At 44.0% G+C, this 20,281-nt stretch overlaps 1 protein-coding gene across 4 annotated transcripts in view; it reads right to left on the bottom strand.

Annotated features, from left to right (window-relative positions):
* LOC138745848 (protein-methionine sulfoxide oxidase mical3a-like) overlaps positions 1–11,336 on the bottom strand; it is a 176,120-nt gene extending 164,784 nt beyond the window's left edge. For all 4 annotated transcript variants that reach the window (XM_069903247.1, XM_069903248.1, XM_069903250.1 and 1 more), the window contains exons 1-6: positions 11,073–11,336; positions 10,635–10,842; positions 8,839–8,952; positions 7,738–7,839; positions 3,039–3,194; positions 1,393–1,493 (exon numbers count right to left, since the gene is read on the bottom strand). In XM_069903247.1, the coding sequence (XP_069759348.1) occupies positions 1,393–1,493; positions 3,039–3,194; positions 7,738–7,839; positions 8,839–8,952; positions 10,635–10,842; positions 11,073–11,336 (945 nt within the window). The remainder of the gene's footprint in view (positions 1–1,392; positions 1,494–3,038; positions 3,195–7,737; positions 7,840–8,838; positions 8,953–10,634; positions 10,843–11,072) is intronic.
* Between the last annotated feature and the right edge of the window lie 8,945 nt (positions 11,337–20,281).

The raw sequence follows: 20,281 nt of genomic DNA, 5'->3' as shown, positions 1-20,281 counted from the left end.
ACTGCTTGCAAACATTTCTGCACATGTATGCTGATGTCCCAGAACACATTTTAAATCTGTACAATTTAGTCTATGATGTTAGAAATGTCTCTCCTCCTTTATTTGAATGTTATTCTGGGCAACATTTGGGTGATTGCATTCAATGAAAACAGATCTCTGTAACCTTCCTTCAGTTTGTTCCTCAATCTCTCTCCAATATGTGGGAGCCCATTTAGAACCTTCAGCATTGTGAAAGTACCTCATTGTTCCTTTGACCAAACCAGATGAGCTTACCCCTTCAATACTGAGCTGTGGCCTGAGGAGAATGAACGCACACACACACACACACAAAAGACTCCTAGCCCTTCTTGCTCTTCAAGATGGACAAGTACCAGGAACACACCATCCAGGTAGGTTCAAGTCTTTCTAATGTTCTACAACAACTCCAGCTAAATCTCTTGGACTCAAAACTCTGAGCTTCAACTCAATCATCTATGCATGGGTCTCAAAGTTTTTTCACCTTATGGGGCAGTCCACAGGCTGAAAAAAACTGCCTTATACAATACACCAACTAAACACCACAGAGTAGGCCAACTTGCATAGAAGAATGCAGCACAGTGCGGATTCTGCAGCCTACAATATTGTGCTGACCCATATAAACCTACTCCACTATCAATCTAACCCTTCCCAACTTCACAGCCTTTACTTACATCCATGTGCCTATCTAAGAGTATTTTAAATGTCTTGATTGAGCCAACCTCCACTACCACCTCCAACAATGCATTCCACTAAACTTTCCTCCACTCACCTTAAACAGATGGCCTCTCGTATTGGCCAAAGCCGCCCTAGGTAAAAAAGTGATGGTTCTTACAATTTTTTACACCTGTATTAAGTCACCTCTCAGCCTCATAAGACACGTTCTCCACTTCAGGTAGCATTATGGTAAATCTCTTTGATTTAATTTTTCTGATTCTATGCCTCAGGAAATTCACCATTGTGTGTTTGCCCCTGGTGCCTCCCTGTCTCTCATTTTTACTCAGCATGACAGGCAGAATCTGTGGATAGAGAAGCAGAGCTCCCACTTCAGGGCAATGACCCTTCACAAGGACTTTGTCTGTTACCACAAGATACTGCCCTACCTGTTGAGAGTTTCCATCATTTTCTATTTCTTTTCCACATTTCCAGATTTTGATTATCATGTTGAGTGACACACTTGTTTACTGTGTTCTGAGTTAAAGGTCAGAATCCAAACAAGGAGTTCGGGTGTTTACAGACACAAGGCGACTGCTTCAGGGTTTCGCGCATCAGGCGACTCACTGGGTTGTCCCAAAGTACTAGTGATGCTCCCTGCCAATCGAGTTAGGGCGGCCAGTTTTGCCGCAGTAGCGGGAGGGATTACACAAGAACACCCACCTCCAGAATCACACCCTTCACCAGCAAACTTTGCTTCTTTGCAGTCATGACGAAGTAGTGGGTGTCGTCTTTATAGTAAACAATGTTTTCCAGATCTACACCTGGGGAAAGTAATAGCAACACACTGAAGGTTAAAGCAGGAAAATTCACCGTAGAGACTGAACTCAGCAAAGGACCCACTTCTCAATCATGGAGTCAGACTCTTCGGCCCAACTTTACCAAACTAGCCAACTTGCCCATATCCTGCTAAACATTTCCTATCCATGCAGATGTTTACAGTTTTTTTTAAATGTCATAATTGTCTCTGCCTCTGGCAGCTTGTTCCACACATACCCATCACCAGGTAACAAATCTGACAAACCACAGACTGAAACCATCTCCCAGGGCCCTACTTCAGAGTAAGTCAATAGAGTACTGCTTCTGCAGAGTTTCAAGATTCAATTTCTTGTCAGGTACACAAAATCCTTTCCTTTATTTGCTCTTTCCTTGCTGGTGACTCTAGCTCTGAGCACCTTGACTTCAAACACTGCACACTGCAGTGTCAATGGAAGAGCACTAAAAATGCTCTATTTCTAGGGGATTTTGGTTGCAGTGATGCAACCTAACAGGATGCTTTTAATGGTACACCTATAGAATTTGCTAAGGGATCCAGGTGACATACCAATTTTCCTCAGGCATGTCCTCTATTTCTGGAATTGTTAGTCCCCTTTTGTGTTGCTTGATCCAATTATTCTCATGCGCACAACACATTCAAAAGCCTCAGCACACCACAACTACTTCATTACCAGTCACAAAAAACTCACTCATGTAGTTAGCAAAGAAGTCTTAACCCAGTGGTTCTCAACCTTTTGCTTTCCACTCACATACCAGTTTAAATAATTCCTATGCCATCAGTGCTCTGTAACTAGTGTGGGATTGCTTAAGGTGGAATGTGAAGCGAAGGGAAGGTTGAGAATCACTGCTCTAGATCCAATTATTACTGAAATATTTTGCTTGAGAAAAATTGTCATTGGCCCCTACTCTGAGAAATTGAGTATTCATTCTACCCATGCCTCTCATGATTTTATAAAATTGAGGACAGGTGACTTAGACCAGAGCCTTGAGTATAGAATATGAAAATTCAATCACAATAATTTAAGGATTCAATGTGAAAGCGAGTTGCAGCACAGAAAGAGGACCTTCATTCTATTGAATCCGTACTGACCATCAACTACCATGCACAGTAAACCTGTATTAATCCTATTTTTAAAAAAATTTCCCTGCATTCCCACCAACTCCCCCCAGATTATGCCAATCCCTTACATGCTCGACCGTATCTAGTTTACCTACTCACCCGCAGTCTTTGGGATATGGAAGGAAATGGGAGCACCCAGAAGAAATCTCAGAGTCAGAGGAAGAAAGTGCAAAGCTCCACACAGACAGCGCTGGAAGTCAGGATCCATCCCAGTGGTCTACCTGCTGCACCACTAGAAAATAACTTCCCAGGTGGGACAATCTGGGAGCAGGGGCGCAAACTTCGGTTTTGAGTTGGGCTGTTTCAAAGTGTGAGGACAGGAAGCATTTGTTCACAGATTCTGGGAACATGGGACCCATTCCCCCAACAGGACCTAAAGTGCTGGGCATTCACTAGACATGAGGACACATACCTGTCGCCTCCCGCAGATCTTGGAAGAACTTCTGGTTGAAGATGAAGGCCACGCCGCTGATCTCCTCCACCTGTGCCTCTTCCCGGGTGTGTCGGTTGATGAAGTTGGCAGTGATGGCAATCGCAAGCTTCCCGCGGAACTCTTTCCTTTTAAACCCTGAAACAGGAATACAGAGCTGGTGATCACCCTTGAACCACAAGCAGCAGAAGGAACAATAGGACCGGTTGTCAGAAACAGGGTATTAGTTCAAGACCACAAGTGCCTCTCCACACTGCTTTGTATACGCAGGCTAGTACTAGTGAACAGAGCGATCAGCACGGAATGTACAAGCAGGCTAGTATGAGTGAATAGACTATCAGCATGGATTGCATCAAATGGGGCAAAAAGCAATGCACTGACATCTAACAGAAGATGCAAGTGTTGTGGTTAATTACACCCTAATGGTTCTTCTTCTTTGGCTTGGCTTCGCGGACTAAGATTTATGGAGGGGTAATGTCCACGTCAGCTGCAGACTCGTTTGTGGCTAACAAGTCCGACGCGGGACAGGCAGACACGGTTGCAGCGGTTGCAAGGGAAAATTGGTTGGTTGGGGTTGGGTGTTGGGTTTTCCCTCCTTTGTCTTTTGTCAGTGAGGTGGGCTCTGCGGTCTTCTTCAAAGGAGGTTGCTGCCCGCCGAACTGTGAGGCGCCAAGATGCACGATTAGAGGCGATATCAGCCCACTGGCGGTGGTCAATGGGGCAGGCACCAAGAGATTTCTTTAGGCAGTCCTTGTACCTCTTCTTTGGTGCACCTCTGTCTCGGTGGCCAGTGGAGAGCTCGCCATAGAACACGATCTTGGGAAGGCGATGGTCCTCCATTCTGGAGACGTGACCTACCCAGCGCAGTTGGATCTTCAGCAGCGTGGATTCGATGCTGTCGGCCTCTGCCATCTCGAGTACTTCGATGTTGGTGATGAAGTCGCTCCAATGAATGTTGAGGATGGAGCGGAGACAACGCTGGTGGAAGCGTTCTAGGAGCCGTAGGTGATGCCGGTAGAGGACCCATGATTCGGAGCTGAACACGAGTGTGGGTATGACAACGGCTCTGTATACGCTAATCTTTGTGAGGTTTTTCAGTTGGTTGTTTTTCCAGACTCTTTTGTGTAGTTTTCAAAAGGTGCTATTTGCCTTGGCGAGTCTGTTGTCTATCTCATTGTCGATCCTTGCATCTGATGAAATGGTGCAGCACCCTAATGGTTATGGTTAAAGGGCTCTTCAACTTCTCTTGTTATACTAATCAGGGACTGTTCCAACACAACAAAAAGATTATCTGCACTACTACACTCACTTGTGTTTTTACTAGAATTCAAAATAGTTATTATCTATCATTTGGCATTTATTACCTCTTTTTAATTCAAATAAGTATACTGTTGCTTTTTTAGGGTTGGAGTTCAGCTGTAGTCATAAGAATTTTGTTGCATATGTACATTTCACAATGCATCTGACAATAAACTCATTATCACCGCCACATCAGTCAAGGTAAAAATGAGCTTCAGTCCCCTTGCTGCCCCCACCCTGAAACCAAGCAACAAATATTTAGTAGTGTGGACAGCTCTTTTAGTGGTCCTGGAGGAGAAGTTTATGGTTAGGGTATACAGGGAGATACATGAGCCTGATAGCTGCTGGATTAAAAACTGCTCTTGAACCTAGAAGTGCTGGACTTCAGGCTTCTGCACCTTCTTCCCAAAGATAGCAGTGAGAAGAGGTTGTGACCAGGGACCTTAATGATGTTGGCAGCCTTCCTGGGAATGCTAAGACCATGCAAAAAACTAATAAATCCCAAGAGGAGCAAGTTTCACACCTTGGCACCAAATCTCAGGAAGAATGTGGAGAATTTAGGAAGTCTGCAGAGATTACCACAACAATGGCGGAGAGCTGAAACACACTGGAGGTGGGGAGACAGCAAAGTGGCTGATGTCCCTCAACAACAGATAGTCAAACATGTCAGTGTTCAACATCACGGCAGGAGTATGAGGTACATTAGATTGGTCAGAGGGTAAGTAGCCTGGGCTCTCAGACTTTTTTTTTTAAAAAACACAAAAAGTTGTTATGTTCAGCGGCCTCTTAATGTGTTGGAACAGGTTCAGTAATATCTTTCTCTGGGGACCTGGATAGTAAATACTTGAACAAAAATAAAAATTACATCTCTAAGGGGAAAGAACTGAGAGTGGGAGTAATTGGATTGCCTTGTCAAAGAGCTGGAAGAACTAAACAGTCCCCTTTTGTGTTGCTTGATCCAATTATTCTCATGCGCACAACACATTCAAAAGCCTCAGCACACCACAACTACTTCATTACCAGTCACAAAAAACTCACTCATGTAGTTAGCAAAGAAGTCTTAACCCAGTGGTTCTCAACCTTTTGCTTTCCACTCACATACCAGTTTAAATAATTCCTATGCCATCAGTGCTCTGTAACTAGTATGGGATTGCTTAAGGTGGAATGTGAAGCGAAGGGAAGGTTGAGAATCACTGCTCTAGATCCAATTATTACTGAAATATTTTGCTTGAGAAAAATTGTCATTGGCCCATTTCTTTTGGAGTTATGAAACCGTGCACATAACGGGTCAATTAGGTACGATTACAACAGTGGTTTTCAAACTTTTTCTTTCCTCCCACATACCACCTTAAACAATCCCTTACTAATCACAGAGCACCTATGGTACATGTAATATTTAAAGTGGTATGTGAGTGGAAAGAAAAAGATTGAGAACCACTGTCTTAACCAGACCACTAGTTTAATTTGCATTAGTATAAAGGTAATTATGTCTGGGGAACTGGATAGAATTTCTGCAAACAGAACTCAGCAGGTCAGGCAGCATTCATGGGTAGAAATAATCAGTCAATATTTCAGGTTGGGGACTTCTGCAAAATGCAGTGAGTGGACCCAAGGCTTGAGGGGACGCAGAGCCACAGTATAAGTGGGTTGAAGGTGACTCTTCCAAGACCTTACTGGACCTTTGCAACATAAGATGAAGCCACTGCCAGATTTGAAAGTGAGGCTGCTGGTATGAAGTATTGAGAGAGTTCGTCTGTGCAGTGATAATTTCCTCATGGGGACCTAAAGAAACCTGGGCAAGATAAGCCATAACCCATCTGCAGGTCCAAGTAACCAATGGTCAAGCCTTTCCCGGATCTTGCAGCTGCTAGAACTGGGTGAAGGATGTCCAGGGCTCATTCAGAAACACTGACACCAGACAATGCATTTGGACAAATACATGGAAAGAAGGGGTTTATTGGCCAGACACCAGCAGGTAGGACTAGTGTAGACGAGACATTGTGGTTGTCGTGGTCAAGTTGGATCAAATGACCTGTTTCCACTGTACAACTCTATAACAAACATTCCCGATGAACAAAGCATCTTCCTCCCTAGTTTTGTGTCAGCTGCAACCTTCCCCATTGTGTATCTCTGACTCCCTCTCTCCTTGCCCCCTGTTGCTCTCCCCAGTGTCCCAGACTTTGCTGTTTCTACCAGTCACTACCATGTCACTTCCCTCATGGTCATTTGTAAATTATTCTCTGCCTGCCTCTTCACCCAGCTGCCTCATCAGTTCATTGGACCATGTGCTCTCACAGTAAATTCGAGCAGATCCATTGCATCAGACAGCACTTGCTCCCTCTCCCACTAATCACACATTTCCCTCCTCCAATTCCTCCTTGGCACAATGAACCCTGTTCTCTCCCTCTTTCACCTAATAAACTTTATTTTCTCTCTACCTTGCCTGTCCAATGAACCACCCTGTCTCTCCCCAATTCAATAAAACGTATTCCTTCTCCCACTACCCATTAAAGAATCTTGATCACTGTCCATTCCCCATCTGATGAACCTTGCTCTCTCCCATTCCCTTCCTCTGGCCCATTGATCTCTCTTTCTCTCTCTCTCTCTCCTCCATTTCATTCCTCTGGTCCAATTATCTCTCTTCCTCTCTCTTCCTCTCTCTTCCTCTCTCTTCCTCTCTCTTCCTCTCTCTTCCTCTCTCTTCCTCTCTCTTCCTCTCTCTTCCTCTCTCTTCCTCTCTCTCTCCCCCATTCCCTTCCTCTGGTCCAATGATCTCTCTCTCGATCTCTCTCTCTGGACCAATTGCTCCCATTGGACCTTGAGCCTAAGGGGGCTCTGCACTAGGGTAATATCTCTTCTAGTCTTGTCAAATATACACAACACATTGCAATATACACCTAACGTCACATTGCAGGTTTTATTTAGAACAGCAATGATTTTAATTTTCTTCTGAATTCTTAAAAGTCAGTAGTATTTGTTTATTGAAATTTTTTAAAATTACAATAGAAGTCCAAAATAACAACCTCCAAAATACCGGATTGCACAAGCTAACAAACTTTTGGTTTGTTTACTTGTAGGCTTACATGTATGCAATTTTATATTAAAATATGCTTAGATCCATTTGGTCCATTAACTCACGTGCACTTTTTAAGTGCACATTTTGATTGTTTTCCATACTATCATAGAGATATAAAGTCGATAATAACATTTATTTATATCTCTAAGATTCTACAGACCTTGGCTGTGAACCTGGGGCCCCGCAAAAAATGTTTCCAATTCGGCCCCACAGCTCCCAAGGCCATCCCTGCTCTCTCTCTCTAATTTCTTTCTTTTCATCCAGTAAACACTGCTGTCTACCCCTCTCTTTGTTTCCATGGCTTACCTTCCAGTGTGTTTCTTCGCCCATCAGCGCCAATTACTACCTCAAACTCAAAGTGTGCCACTTTATTGATTGGAGGGTTAATGTCTGCTCTCCATCCCAGATCTGCAAACAAAAGTGATACCTGTTATTACTGGAGGGTACGTGACCAGACGAGTGCTGTCCCATAGGCTGTCAGTCAGTGAGGATACCTGTTCTCACAACTTTACCTCCTTCCTCACCTGAGAACGCACTGAGAAAGGAAGACTAAGCTGCATTTCCCTAACACGTACCACAGACTGACTGGCAACTGCCAGCCATTCAGCCCTATCACATGGTGTCACCCAGCTGAATCCCACTACCAAGTTCCCAGTCTGTGGCTCAGCAGGTGAAGTCACATCCAGGGCTCCAGCAGACCCTGGAGTTTCTCTCCTGTCAGACAGCAAGGTCAATTCTTCCATGTTCTTTTCGCAACTCCCTCTCACTCTGTTATCCTTTCCCTTACATTAGTCACTGGATTGCACGTCAAAGGAAATGCCACTTTCCTATTCATCAGTTCAAGATTTCCCAAGGAGCTGAATAGAGATAAGCAAGAGGTTTGTAGATGCTGGGGGACTAGTACAGTACACAAAAGTGCTGGAAGAAATCAGCAGATCACACAACATTCACAATAAAGGACAGTCAATGATTCCGGCCTGAGCCCTTCTTCAGGTGTGCCGAAAATCAAGTAGAATTTCCAGCGTCTGCAGCAGATTGTTTTTGAATTTGTGTTGGTATAAAGAACACTACTTTTTTAATATATACATGGAGCTAAACGTGCAAGGCCCGACTTGAAATTGTGTAGCACCAAAGTGACAAAGGTAATAAATTGTGGGCAGTGAAACAATAGGTTTCAAGATACAGATGGCTGGTGCAACTAGCAAGACTATTGGAATTTATAGCAGAATTTCCCCAGTCACTGAGCAAAACTATTCTTAATCAGCTTCCTGCAATCAATCAACCAAACACTTCTCCTGTCCATGTGGATGTACGACACCTACAAGCGCACACACCCACACCCGTCCCTAGACGCGCACACCCCTACAATGCACACACCCACATGCACACATCAAATAAATCACTCACGTGGATTTTTCTGGCCCCTGGGTGGCAGAAGCCCACGGAACTCCACATTTAGATGAATTTCTGTCCCTAGTATCAAGGCAATCTTCAGCAGGACTAGTTGGAGCTGGCGGATACCTAGTAAAAGTACAGAAATGCTGGAGGAACTCAGCAGTTCTCTCAGCGTCTAAGGAGGTAAAACAAAATATATAACCAACGTTTCGGGGGGGGGGGGGGGGAGGGAAGGGGGGAGAGGGAGGGAGCCCAGATGAAATACAAGGTGTTGTTCCTCCAATTTGTGGGTGGTCTCAGTCTGATTGTGCACGAGACCATGCATAGACAAGTCACCATGGGAATGGTGTGGAGAATTGAAATAGGTTTCCACTGACAGATCCCCACTATTGTAGCAGATATAGCAAAGGTGATGAATGAAGCTATCTCCCAGTCTGCAGCTAGTCTCTCTTATAGAGAGAAGACCACAACAGGATCGCTGGATGCAGTAGATGACCCCTGCACATTTACAAGTGTTGCTTTCCTTGGAAAGACTATTGGGCCCCTGAATGGAGGCAAGGAGAGGTGTGAGGGCAAGTGTAACATTTCTTGTGGTCACAGTCGTCACAAAGGTAGGTGCAAGGAGGGTGATTGGTGGGAAGTGAGGAGTGAGCAAGGAAGTCACAGAAGGAGCAGTGCCTGAAGAAGGCAGAATGGGGAGGAGAGGGGAAGATGTGTCTAGTATTGGCAGAAATGGTGGAGGATGTTATGTTGGATGTGGAAGCAAATGGGGTTGTAGGTGAGAACAAGAGGAATCTTGTCCTTGTAGTGCACGGGGGCATAGGGGGCCAAGGCAAATGTGCAGGTGATGAAGGATATGTAGGTGAGGGCCGAGCTGATGGTTGCAGAGGGGAAGCCACAATTTTTGAAGGAGATCATTGCAGATGATCTCACATGGAAGACCTCATCCCGGGAGCAGATGCAATGGAGACAGAAAGGAAAGGAACCTTCCAGGAGACAGGGTGTGAAGAAGTGTAGTCGAGGTAGCTGTGAGAGTTGGTGGGATTGTAGAAGATGTCTGCCGAGAGTTTGTCTCCCAAAATGGAGATAGAGAAAGGGGAGAAAGGTGGAAGTTGGCAGCAAAGTGGATAAAGTTGACAAGCTCATTGTGGGTGCACCAAGGCAGTACCAAAGTAATTGTCAAAGAACCAGAGGAAGAGTTGACCTTGCCTGTGTAGGCTTGTTGCATGGCCACATAGCCAACAAAAATGCAGGCATAGCTGGCGCCAATGCGGATATCCATGGCTACCCCTTTGACTTGGAAAAAGTGGGATGAGTCAAAAGAGAAGTTATTGAGGGTGAGGACAAGTTCTGCCATCCAGAGGAGAGTGGCGGTGGAGGTGAACAGGTCATTTATACTGATATCATGCAAATGATAACCTAGCATTTAAGTTATAACTGAATTACAAGTTGGACAATAAGTCAAACCAGTCATTTTAGGGCTGCATCCAAAGACTGATCAACAGAAAATGGCTGTGGACTGAATGTTTTAAAACTAAGATGGACAATAAGATGGGAAGATACAGCAAGCATTAGTTGGTCTGGGCTGAATTTTATGATATCATCATAAACAATTGACTCAATACTCTTCATTTCAGTTTTTTTTTTAAAAACTGGAAAGCTTTGCCCCTGGTTTAGATTAAGGAAAAACCACAGGGAATCTCCATCCCCAGAGCAGCGCCTTAGTGAGTGGGGTAGGTTCAGTGTGTATCATTCACCAGTTCAAGTGGGACATAAGCAGTGCAATAAAAGAAGAGAAAGGAGCTCACTGATGTGGTCAATAGCCCCGGCACAGAACTTCCCATAGATTTTCTTCGCCCCTAGATTCCGCAGATCCTGAATGGTGTACGGCCACAAGTGCAAAACGTTGTTCCTGGAGAAGGTGTCGCGCTTTTCCACAATGATAACTTTGGCTCCGAGGAACATTAGCTCGATGGCCGTGCGCAGACCACAGGGTCCAGCCCCGATCACCAGACACTACAAAGAGGAAGAAGCAAGGGTTACTCAGGGTGGACAGGGAATATGCCACCTTCCTGCTGAAGGTTGGTGAAGGCTATAGTGAAAAACATCACAAGATGTCTGGTTGAACAGGAAGTCAGGCATTACTTGTAGGGATGCTGGACAAGGGTGGAAGGACGCAGTGCACATATAAAACTCAATGACAGTGAGAGCTGAAGTCTGGATAAGTTGAGAGCTTGCAGTTTTACCTTTGTATTGGCACAGGCTGTGTTCTTCTTGTAATCCTTGTGACTGCTTCGCTTGTCTAGTTTTGCAAAGAGTGCTTTTGCTTTCCAATAATTGAGCTTGGACTTGAGCTTGGTGTAGAAGTTCGGGAAGTCAAGGTTGGAGATGCCCAGGGTTTCACATAGCTCCTGGAAGCCTTTGAAAGTGCCCTTGCACGTTGTCGCCTGGATGAAGCGATCAAACAACAAGTGTGACTGCTCAATTCTTGACTTTCCACTGTCCCCCATGGTGGCAGACAACTCTCTCAAGTTGGTCAACTGGATAAATTGTTTCCTCCTCTTCAGCTAATGGTTTCCCTCATTGTGGACCTTGAAGAGAAATGAACAGGAAACAGGTTATTTATACATCAGCCTTCCAAACACTTTAATTCTATAAAAAATAGAAAACACCTGGGACAAAGGGGGTTGGTCATTTTTTCTGTGGAAGATTTCCTGTGGCAATTAATCCAGCTCCATCACACTCTGGGATCTATCACTGTCAGGTTACTTTGTTACAGGGATGCTAAGCTATGGTTTAAACACCTCAGAGAAACACAGACATACCTACTTCAGGCCCACATCCTCTGTCTCACTTGGTGAGTTTCAGTAGGAGAGTTTTTGCTTCCCAATCACCGAGCTTGCATTGGAGTTTAGGAGGGAAAGTCAGAGATGTTCAGACCGCATAGTATCCTGTCTGGATACATCACTGCATCCTCTTCCCAAGACCATAAGAAATTGCGGATAATTGAGAACACAGCTCAGGTATCACACAAAACCCCACCAGCAACTCTGTCTGTACCTTCTACTGTCTCAGGGAGAGCAGTTAAAATACTATAAACTCATCCCACCCCTACCATACACCCTTCTCCCTCTTTCCGCGAGGCAGATACACGTGCTTAAGAACACAAACCCCCAGATTCAAGGACAGTTTCATTTTAAATTATATCAGACTTTTAAATACACCTTTCACTGGGAAAAGATAATGTCCTTGCATTGTGTTTTATAGCTATACTTTTCTCTATTTTCTGCACTATATTTTATACCCTGCCTTTCTCCCTCAAGGACTGTCTTATTTTTTGTTATTATTGCACAGCATGCTGTACAAGTTGATTTGCTAGGATAGAACACAAGCTTTGCTTTTGATTTTGTTTTGAATGTAATTGATCTTGCACAAATGCATGACAAAAAAACAATTTAAATGGCATGAATGTCCAGAGCAAGAGTCACACTCTCAACCACATCAGGAACCCGGTGTATAGACAGAAAGCCAGAGCTGCGTTTTGAATGTACACTCGTGACCTCCCATTATCCACAAGGATAACAGTGATGGTCACAACTTATCTCTGGAGACAATGATTCCAGAAACGAACCGTTCCATTTTTTTCCTGGGCAGTAGCCAGGAAGTGTATAGTGGTTTCCTGGAAATCTAATTCATTGGAAAGCAGAAATATATGCTTGTATTCCCCTGGAGAAAATTACTTATAAACTTAGGAGTCCATATCTTCAACACATAGGTGTATATTCTTAATGATACCCCCCACACCCCCCGCCCTCCGCCGCCTGTATCTGGGAACCACCTGAGATTCCAGGGAAATCAGGATATTTATTTATCTCTTGGCAAAAGATTGATGAATCCATTGAAACCTTCTTTTCTTTTTTCATCTCTTTTCTTTCTTCAATTCTATTGACTATTCCTCTCTGGTTTTTTGCCTGGGTTGATGGGATGGGGTTGGGTTAGGGCTGTTTTTTTTTTCTTTTCTTATTCAAGATCAACATCAAATGATAGGATTATGTTTCTTTTATGTAATTGATGAATTTCATTTGAAACTATAAATAATCAAAAAAAGTACAACAAATGAGAGGAAATTATGGATGCTTTAATCGTAACCTCCCACTGTTCTCTCAATGGAGCAATAATAATGCCAATTCCACCATGCATACTGTACAGTAGGAAAGGTAAACTTACATGCCTGGTGTGACCAGTATACAAGAGAGTAACATGAATCTGTGGCAAGGACAAAATGACCAATTTCCTTGCATTTGTACAAGATCAATTTCATTCAAAACAAAATCAAAAGCAAAGTTTCCTGGATGACAAAGGAGATTGAAGTAAAGCAAAAAATGACATGCATCAGATGAATAATTCATGTAATCACCAGGCTGAAAAAGTAAATCGTGAGGGAAGATTAGAAGAAAAATAAAACAGAAAAGCAGTTAACACAAAGACAGCCCAAAGCCTTCAAAGGCAGTGAACAGCGTGCTTGTAGCAAAGGAATGCAGGGCAGATCAAGAATTCCAGAGCCAACCAGCAGACTGCAGCAAAGGGAGAAGCTGGAACAATTAATGAGTCTCTTCTATCTATCATCACCACAGAAGAGGATGTGGTCAATGCGGGGAAAATGGATGGGTGAAAATTGACCAGGTGAGGATACAGGAAAGGTAGGCTGTGTTTAAATTAAACCAGAATAAGCTGGGGTGGATGGGATCTGAGGTTGCTGAGGAAGATGGGTGAAGACTACTGAAGGGCTGCCCAATGGTCTTCCAACCCTTCCTCCTTACAAACAAATTATTAGAGGACCGGAAATGGAACAACCTTGTGCAAAACAGCGATAAGCAAAGGCAATGGCAGGTCAGTCGAATTAACCTCAGTGGTAGACACATAAGAGAAGTGTGAATGAATAAAGCTGAGCACTACCTGAATTCCTTTGATTATGGAACAGGAAAGGATGAGAGCAGATGTGCTCTTATGGATTTCCCACAGGATTAGCTGGCTAATAGATCTGATGCTGTACAATAAAAACCTCAGTGAGCTCATCATTAGAACACTGCTGCTGGACAGAAAGCACAGGGCTCTTGGTCATGCCCAATCAAAGAATGGATGAAGGCCATGCAGCCATCAAGTCTGAACCAGCTGGTTCTAAGAGCTACTCAGGTAATCTCCCACCCCATCTCACCACAGGCCTGCAAATTCAGACATTTCTCCCTTTGAATGCTGTCATTCGTTCTGCTCCCACGACAACCAATAAAGTCCAGACCCCAAACAGTGGGGTAAAACAAAATGTTTTCTTCATGTTACTTTTAGTTCCATCACTTTGATTCTGTTTCCCTCCCCCTATTTCCCAACACCTCCACCTGTGAAAAAAGTCTCCCTATCTGCTCTGATTATATGCTTCCTGATTTTAAATCCCACCATCAGATTCCCCCATGCAACCTCCTCTGTTCCAATGGGTACAGCCATAACTTCTCCATGAAAAAACATTTTAGCTATTTTTAACCCTCCCTAATCCTTCAATATTCTAGGTGTGGCTCAACCATTGTTCAAGACTGGACACAATACTCCAGGTGTGGCTCAACCACTGTTCAAGATTGGACACAATACTCCAGGTGTGGCTCAACCACTGTTCAAGACTGGACACAATACTCCAGGTGTGGCTCACCCACTGTTCAAGACTGGACACAATACTCCAGGTGTGGCTCAACCACTGTTCAAGACTGAGCACGATACTCCAGGTGCGGCTCAACCACTGTTCAAGACTGGGCATGATACTCCAGGTGTGGCACAACCACTGTTCAAGACTGGACACGATACTCCAGGTGTGGCTCAACCACTGTTGAAGACTGGACACGATACTCCAGGTGTGGCTCAACCACTGTTTGCCACGACTTTTCTGCTCTATCCACAAAGCCCAGATCCCCAATGTCTCTACCACCACTTTCTCAACCAGCCCTGCCACTTTCAGTGACAGCTCCAGAATTCCTTTAGTCCTGCCCTGAGAATTGTACCGTCCACCTTATCTCACCTCTTCTCATTCGTCCCACCACAAGGTAACACTTGGATATTTCTCAGGCCACTCACTTGTCCACTCCACCAGCCAGTTTACAGCTCTCCTCATTGTTCACTTCAGCCTAAGGAGTTATATCATCTACACATTTGGAAATTGATACTAAGATGTCCAGGTTACGAATATAATATATTAATGAAACAAGTGGTCCCATACCAACCCTGGGGATTTCATATACATTCCCATCCAGTCTGAGGAACAACCTGTCTCTCCTGCTTTCATTACTACCCTAATTTCCTATCCATGTGGCTGCAACCTCTTTTATTCAAAAAGTTTCAATCTTGATGGAAAGCAGCATCCCTAACAAATGCCTTTGGAAGTCCTCCATCTCCTCAACATCACCATTATTTAATTAAAGAAGTTCCATGAAGTTAGTCAGTCATATACAATACTAGATTATACACGAGATATACAACTATAAAATCAACATCATATAATCTGTGCACTACTAAATCTGTCCCCAGAACATTTTCTGCCACTGAAGTTAAACTGACTGATGTGTCATGACTTGGTTGATCCTTTCACCACTACTTGAACAAATGTGCAGCATTTGCAATTCTCAAGTCCTTGGGCAAACACCCTGCTGTCTATAAGTAACAATTGAATATTTCTCAGGCTGCTTACCTGCCCACTCCACCGGCCAGTTTACAGCTCCATCGTCCTCACAGTTCACCACAGCTCAAGGAGTTACATCATCTGCACATTTGGAAATTGTGCAAGAGGTCAGTAATGTTGTTCTCAAAAGTCAGTGCCAGACCTTCCTCTCTGTGTTCGGAGGATACGTGACTGTGCAGGATAAAGGATAAACTGCACCCTCCGCTTTCAGCATTCGGAAAGAATCCCAGAGAACCACCACAATCTTCTTCCCATTCACTATCCCCTCTCTCACCACCCAAACATTAGAGCAGCTGAAAAGGGGTTCAGTCTGGTGCACCATGTCCTTTGTCCACACCATGATCACTTCTGCACAGCCGAGACCAAAGATAGAGTCACTATTTCACAGCAATGGAAACGAGCCCTTTGGCCAACTTGTCCATACCAGTCAAGTTGTCTTTCCTTACAATTCAAGCCCACCAGTCTCGGTAAAGTCCTCAGGAATACCAGTGAGTGACCAGAACTGCACACACTAACCCAATTGCAATCTCACCAACAACTTGTGCAGTTGTAACATGACATCACCCTCCTTCACTCAATGCTCTGACTAAAGAAGGCAACTGTGCTAACCACCTTCTTTACCACAATGTCACCACATTTAGGGAATTACGTACCTGCACCCCCAATGCTCCCCGGGGCCCTAGTATTTACTGGATCACCTCCTTCACTCCATCTGTATCTTCCCCCTTGCTTTTTATAATTTTCCTTCCCCATCTCAACAGACAAAATATCACCTTTGACCCAGCACTTCAGAATTTTCTAGATTCAACAAATTTCACATTCTTACCATTCTCCGGCCATATTTCCACACAGCAGGTGCTGGGAAGCTATCGCTCATTTATTGTTCCTTTGGGCCCATGCGTTACTTTGTTCCTCATCAGTTACCAGTTTGGTCACAATTTTCACAGGTGCACCATTGAAAGCACACTTGTTGAATGCATCACAGCAGGGTATGGAAGCTGCTCTGCACAAGATCAGAAGAGGCTATAGCAAGTGGTGAAAGCAACTTGGGACACAATGCAAACTTCCCTCTCCATCATGGACTCCATCTACATCTCCTTCTGCTTAAGAGAGGCAACCAAAATACTGACAACCCCATTAGACCACAGACACGCTCTCTTCTCCCTCCTCCCATTGGTGAGAACACTCAAGAGTGTGAAATCACACACAAACATGGTTTCTTCCCTGCAGTCATCAGGACCCTGAATGAACTCCAAGCTGTCCTTGCTTGGTGCTAATTGATCTTCCTTTTCACTGTAATCCTATACTCTGTAAATGTTGCTCTTTATGTGGCTGTATGAATGTTAGAGATAAACAGTTAGTCTGCTTGCAGAAGAATCCTTCTCACTGTATTTTGTTACAAATAAACAAACTATTAACCCATCGAGCCATGCCATGGGATGTCATACACACATCCCATTCCCCCACTAATTATCCCTGTAATCTTTCCTTCACCTCAACTGCACCCAGATTCTATCACTCATCTACACGAGGGGCACTTTACAGCAGACAAATAACTTACCAACCCCAATATCTTTGGGATGTGGCAGAAAACTACACTGGACACAGGGGAACTGAGGCAGGACCTAATTGACATAACCAGCTTCAAAATCAAATCCGATGTAATTGGAGACAGCAAAGCTTCAGTCCCAGATGAACTTACTGCCTTCTATTCTTAATTTGACCACTGTGTACCCTCACATCCCCAATGATTCTCTACTGACGGTATCCTAAGATGACGGGCTGCTTTCAAGAGAGTGAATCCAAGGAAAGTATCCATTTGAACAGAGCACCCGACGGATTAATGAAAACCTGTGCTCACCAACTGGCCAATGTTTTCATGAACATCTTAACCATTTCAATCCGAGAGGACATGATACCCATCTGCTTTAAACAGGCCTCAATTGCACCGGTGCCCAAGAAGAGTGTGGTAAATTGCCCAAATGAGTACTGACCAGTGGCACTCACATCCACAGTGAAGTGGTTGGTGCTGAAGCATATCAGCTCCTGTCTGAGTGACGACATGGATCCGTTCCAATTTGCCTGCCACAGCAATAGGTCTATGGCAGATGCCATCTCATTGACTCTGCACTAAACTCTGGAACATTTGGACAGCAAAGATGAATACATCTGGATGCTCTTTATTGACTGCAGTTCAGCATTCAACCCCATCATCCCCTCAAAGCTGATCAGCAAACTCCAGACCTGGGCCTCACTACCCTACTATGTATTTGGATCCTGAATTTACTCACCTACTGATCACAATAAATGCAGATTGGTACATGAATGTGTGGCTGAAGAGTTGGTGCAGGGGTTCAGATTTGTGGATCATTAGGATCTTTTCTGGGGAAGGCATGACCTGTACAAAAAGGACAGGCTGCACCTGAACTAGAAAGGGACAAATATTCCAGCAGCCAGGTTTGCTTGAGCTGTTGGAGAGGGTTTAAACTTGTTTGATGGGGGTTTAGAACTAGAATGTGAGTGCAGAGAATAGGGCAGAAGGTCAAAATCATGACACTATGTGTTCTGAGTTTGTGAGGAAGGACAGGGAGGGGACAAAACATTATCGGAGCCAGTTAGAGGGTGGAAATGTATCTATTTCAGTGCTAGAAGAATTAAGAATAAAGGGGATGAACTTAGAGCATGGATCAGAATGTGGAGCTACAATGTTGTGGCTGTTACATAGATTTGGCTGGAGGAAAGGCAGGATTGGCTGATGCGGGTACCTGGGTTGAGATGTTTTAAAAGGAATAGGATAGGAGGTAAGAGAGGGGAGGGAGGAGCATTATTTGTCAGGGATAATATCACAACTATAGAAAGGAGGGGGCTGTAAAGGGAGTGTCCACTAAGTTGGTGAAGGTGGAAGTCAGAAATAGGAAGGGAGCAATCACTGTGCTGGGAGTAGTCAATACAGGGTTGTAGTTGAGGGTGATTTCAATTTTCCTAATATTGACTGACATCTCCTGATTGCAAGAGGGATAGATGCGGCTGCATTTGTCAGGTGTATCCAAGAACGATTCCTGACACAGTAATGTGGACAGCCGACGAGGAGAGGCCATACTGGATCTAGTTCTGGGTAATGAAACTGGTGAGGTGGCGGACATCTCATTGGGGGAGTAATATGATGAGAATGACCACAACTCCCTGAGCTTTAGCACAGCTCTAAAAAAGGATAAAAGTAGACAAAATGAAAGTGCTTAATTGGGGAAAGGCTAATTACGATGGGATTAGGCAGGAAATAGCGAAAGTAAATTGGAAGCAAATGTTCAAGGGAGAAAGCACAGAAATAATGTGGAGAAAGTTTAGGGACCAATTGTGCTGGGTTCAGGATAAGTTTGTCCCAGTGGGACAAGGAAAAGGTGGTAGGAAAAGGAAACCATGCTTGATGAAACAGGTGAGGCTTGTCAAGAGGAAGAAGAAAGCATATATATTAGATATAGGAAGCAGGAAAGGATCATGAGAAGTATATAGTAGCCAGGAAGGAGTTTAAGAAAGGATAGGAGAGCTCGAAGAGGACATGAGAAGGCCTTGGCATGTAGGATTAAGGAGAATCCCAAGGTGTTCTATGCTTATCTGAAGAACAAAAGGATAACAAGAATAAAGATGGAGCTGCTAAAGGAGGTGACATGTGCCTGGAGGCAGAGGAAGTTCTAAATGAAATCTTTGCCTCAGTATTCACAAGAGAAAAGGACCTTGATCAGGGTGAGGTCAAAACAGAACAGGCTTGTGTGCTGGACAGTGCTGAGTTTGAGGAAGTGTTGAATCTTCTTAAAAACATTAAGAACTGATAGGTTCCCCTGGCTGGACATGATATACCTCAGGCTGCTGTGGGAATTGAGAGATGCGATAGCTGGGGCAGTAACTATGATCTTTGAGTCCTCTTTGGCTGCAGGGGAGGTACTGGAGAATGGGAGAATGGCAAATGTAATCCCCTTGTTTAAAAAATGTAATAAGGAGAATCCTGGGAATTATAGACCAGTAAGTCTTACGTCAGTGGTGTGCAAACTATTGGAGAGGGTTCTTAAGGATAGGATCTATGAGCATTTGGAGAAATACAGTCTATTCAAATATAGGGATCATGGTTTTGTGAAGGGAAGATTATGCCTCATGAGCCTAATTGAGTTTTTTGAGAAGGTAACAAAAGAAATTGATATGGGTAAGGCAGAAGATGTGGTGTACATGGATTTTAGTAAGGCATTTGACAAGGTCCCCAAGAGATGTTCAGAAACTTGAGTCATGGTATCTGTGGAACCTTGGCTATGCGGATAAAAAAAATAGGCTCGCAGGTAGAAAACAGAAAGTAGTAGTGGAGTAAAATATTCTTCCTGGAGGTCAGTGACTAGTGAAGTACTGCAAGGATCTGTTCTGGGACCCCTGCTCTTTGGGATTTTTATAAATGACCTGGAAGAGGTGGAAGGATGGGCAGATATGCAGATGATATGAAGGTTGAAAGTTACATAGGCATGAGAGTGAGATCACAAAGGAGCTGAGTGCTTGCACGAGGCATACAGCAAGGGACAAGGGGCGCAGCGCCCCTTGCGGGGAGTTTAGGGGGCAGAGCCCCCCATTTGGATAATTTTTTAAAAAATTTACACACAAAGTTACCAGTTTCAATCCTTTTATTGCATTTCAAAGTAAAAGTGGACATTACAAAATAATGTGAATGCGTCTCTGTATACTAATAACATTTTTATTATT

This window comes from Narcine bancroftii, chromosome 11 (assembly GCF_036971445.1).
Source record: "Narcine bancroftii isolate sNarBan1 chromosome 11, sNarBan1.hap1, whole genome shotgun sequence".
In the NCBI taxonomy this organism is placed as follows: domain Eukaryota; kingdom Metazoa; phylum Chordata; class Chondrichthyes; order Torpediniformes; family Narcinidae; genus Narcine; species Narcine bancroftii.
This window is presented reverse-complemented; position numbering and strand designations above follow the sequence as displayed.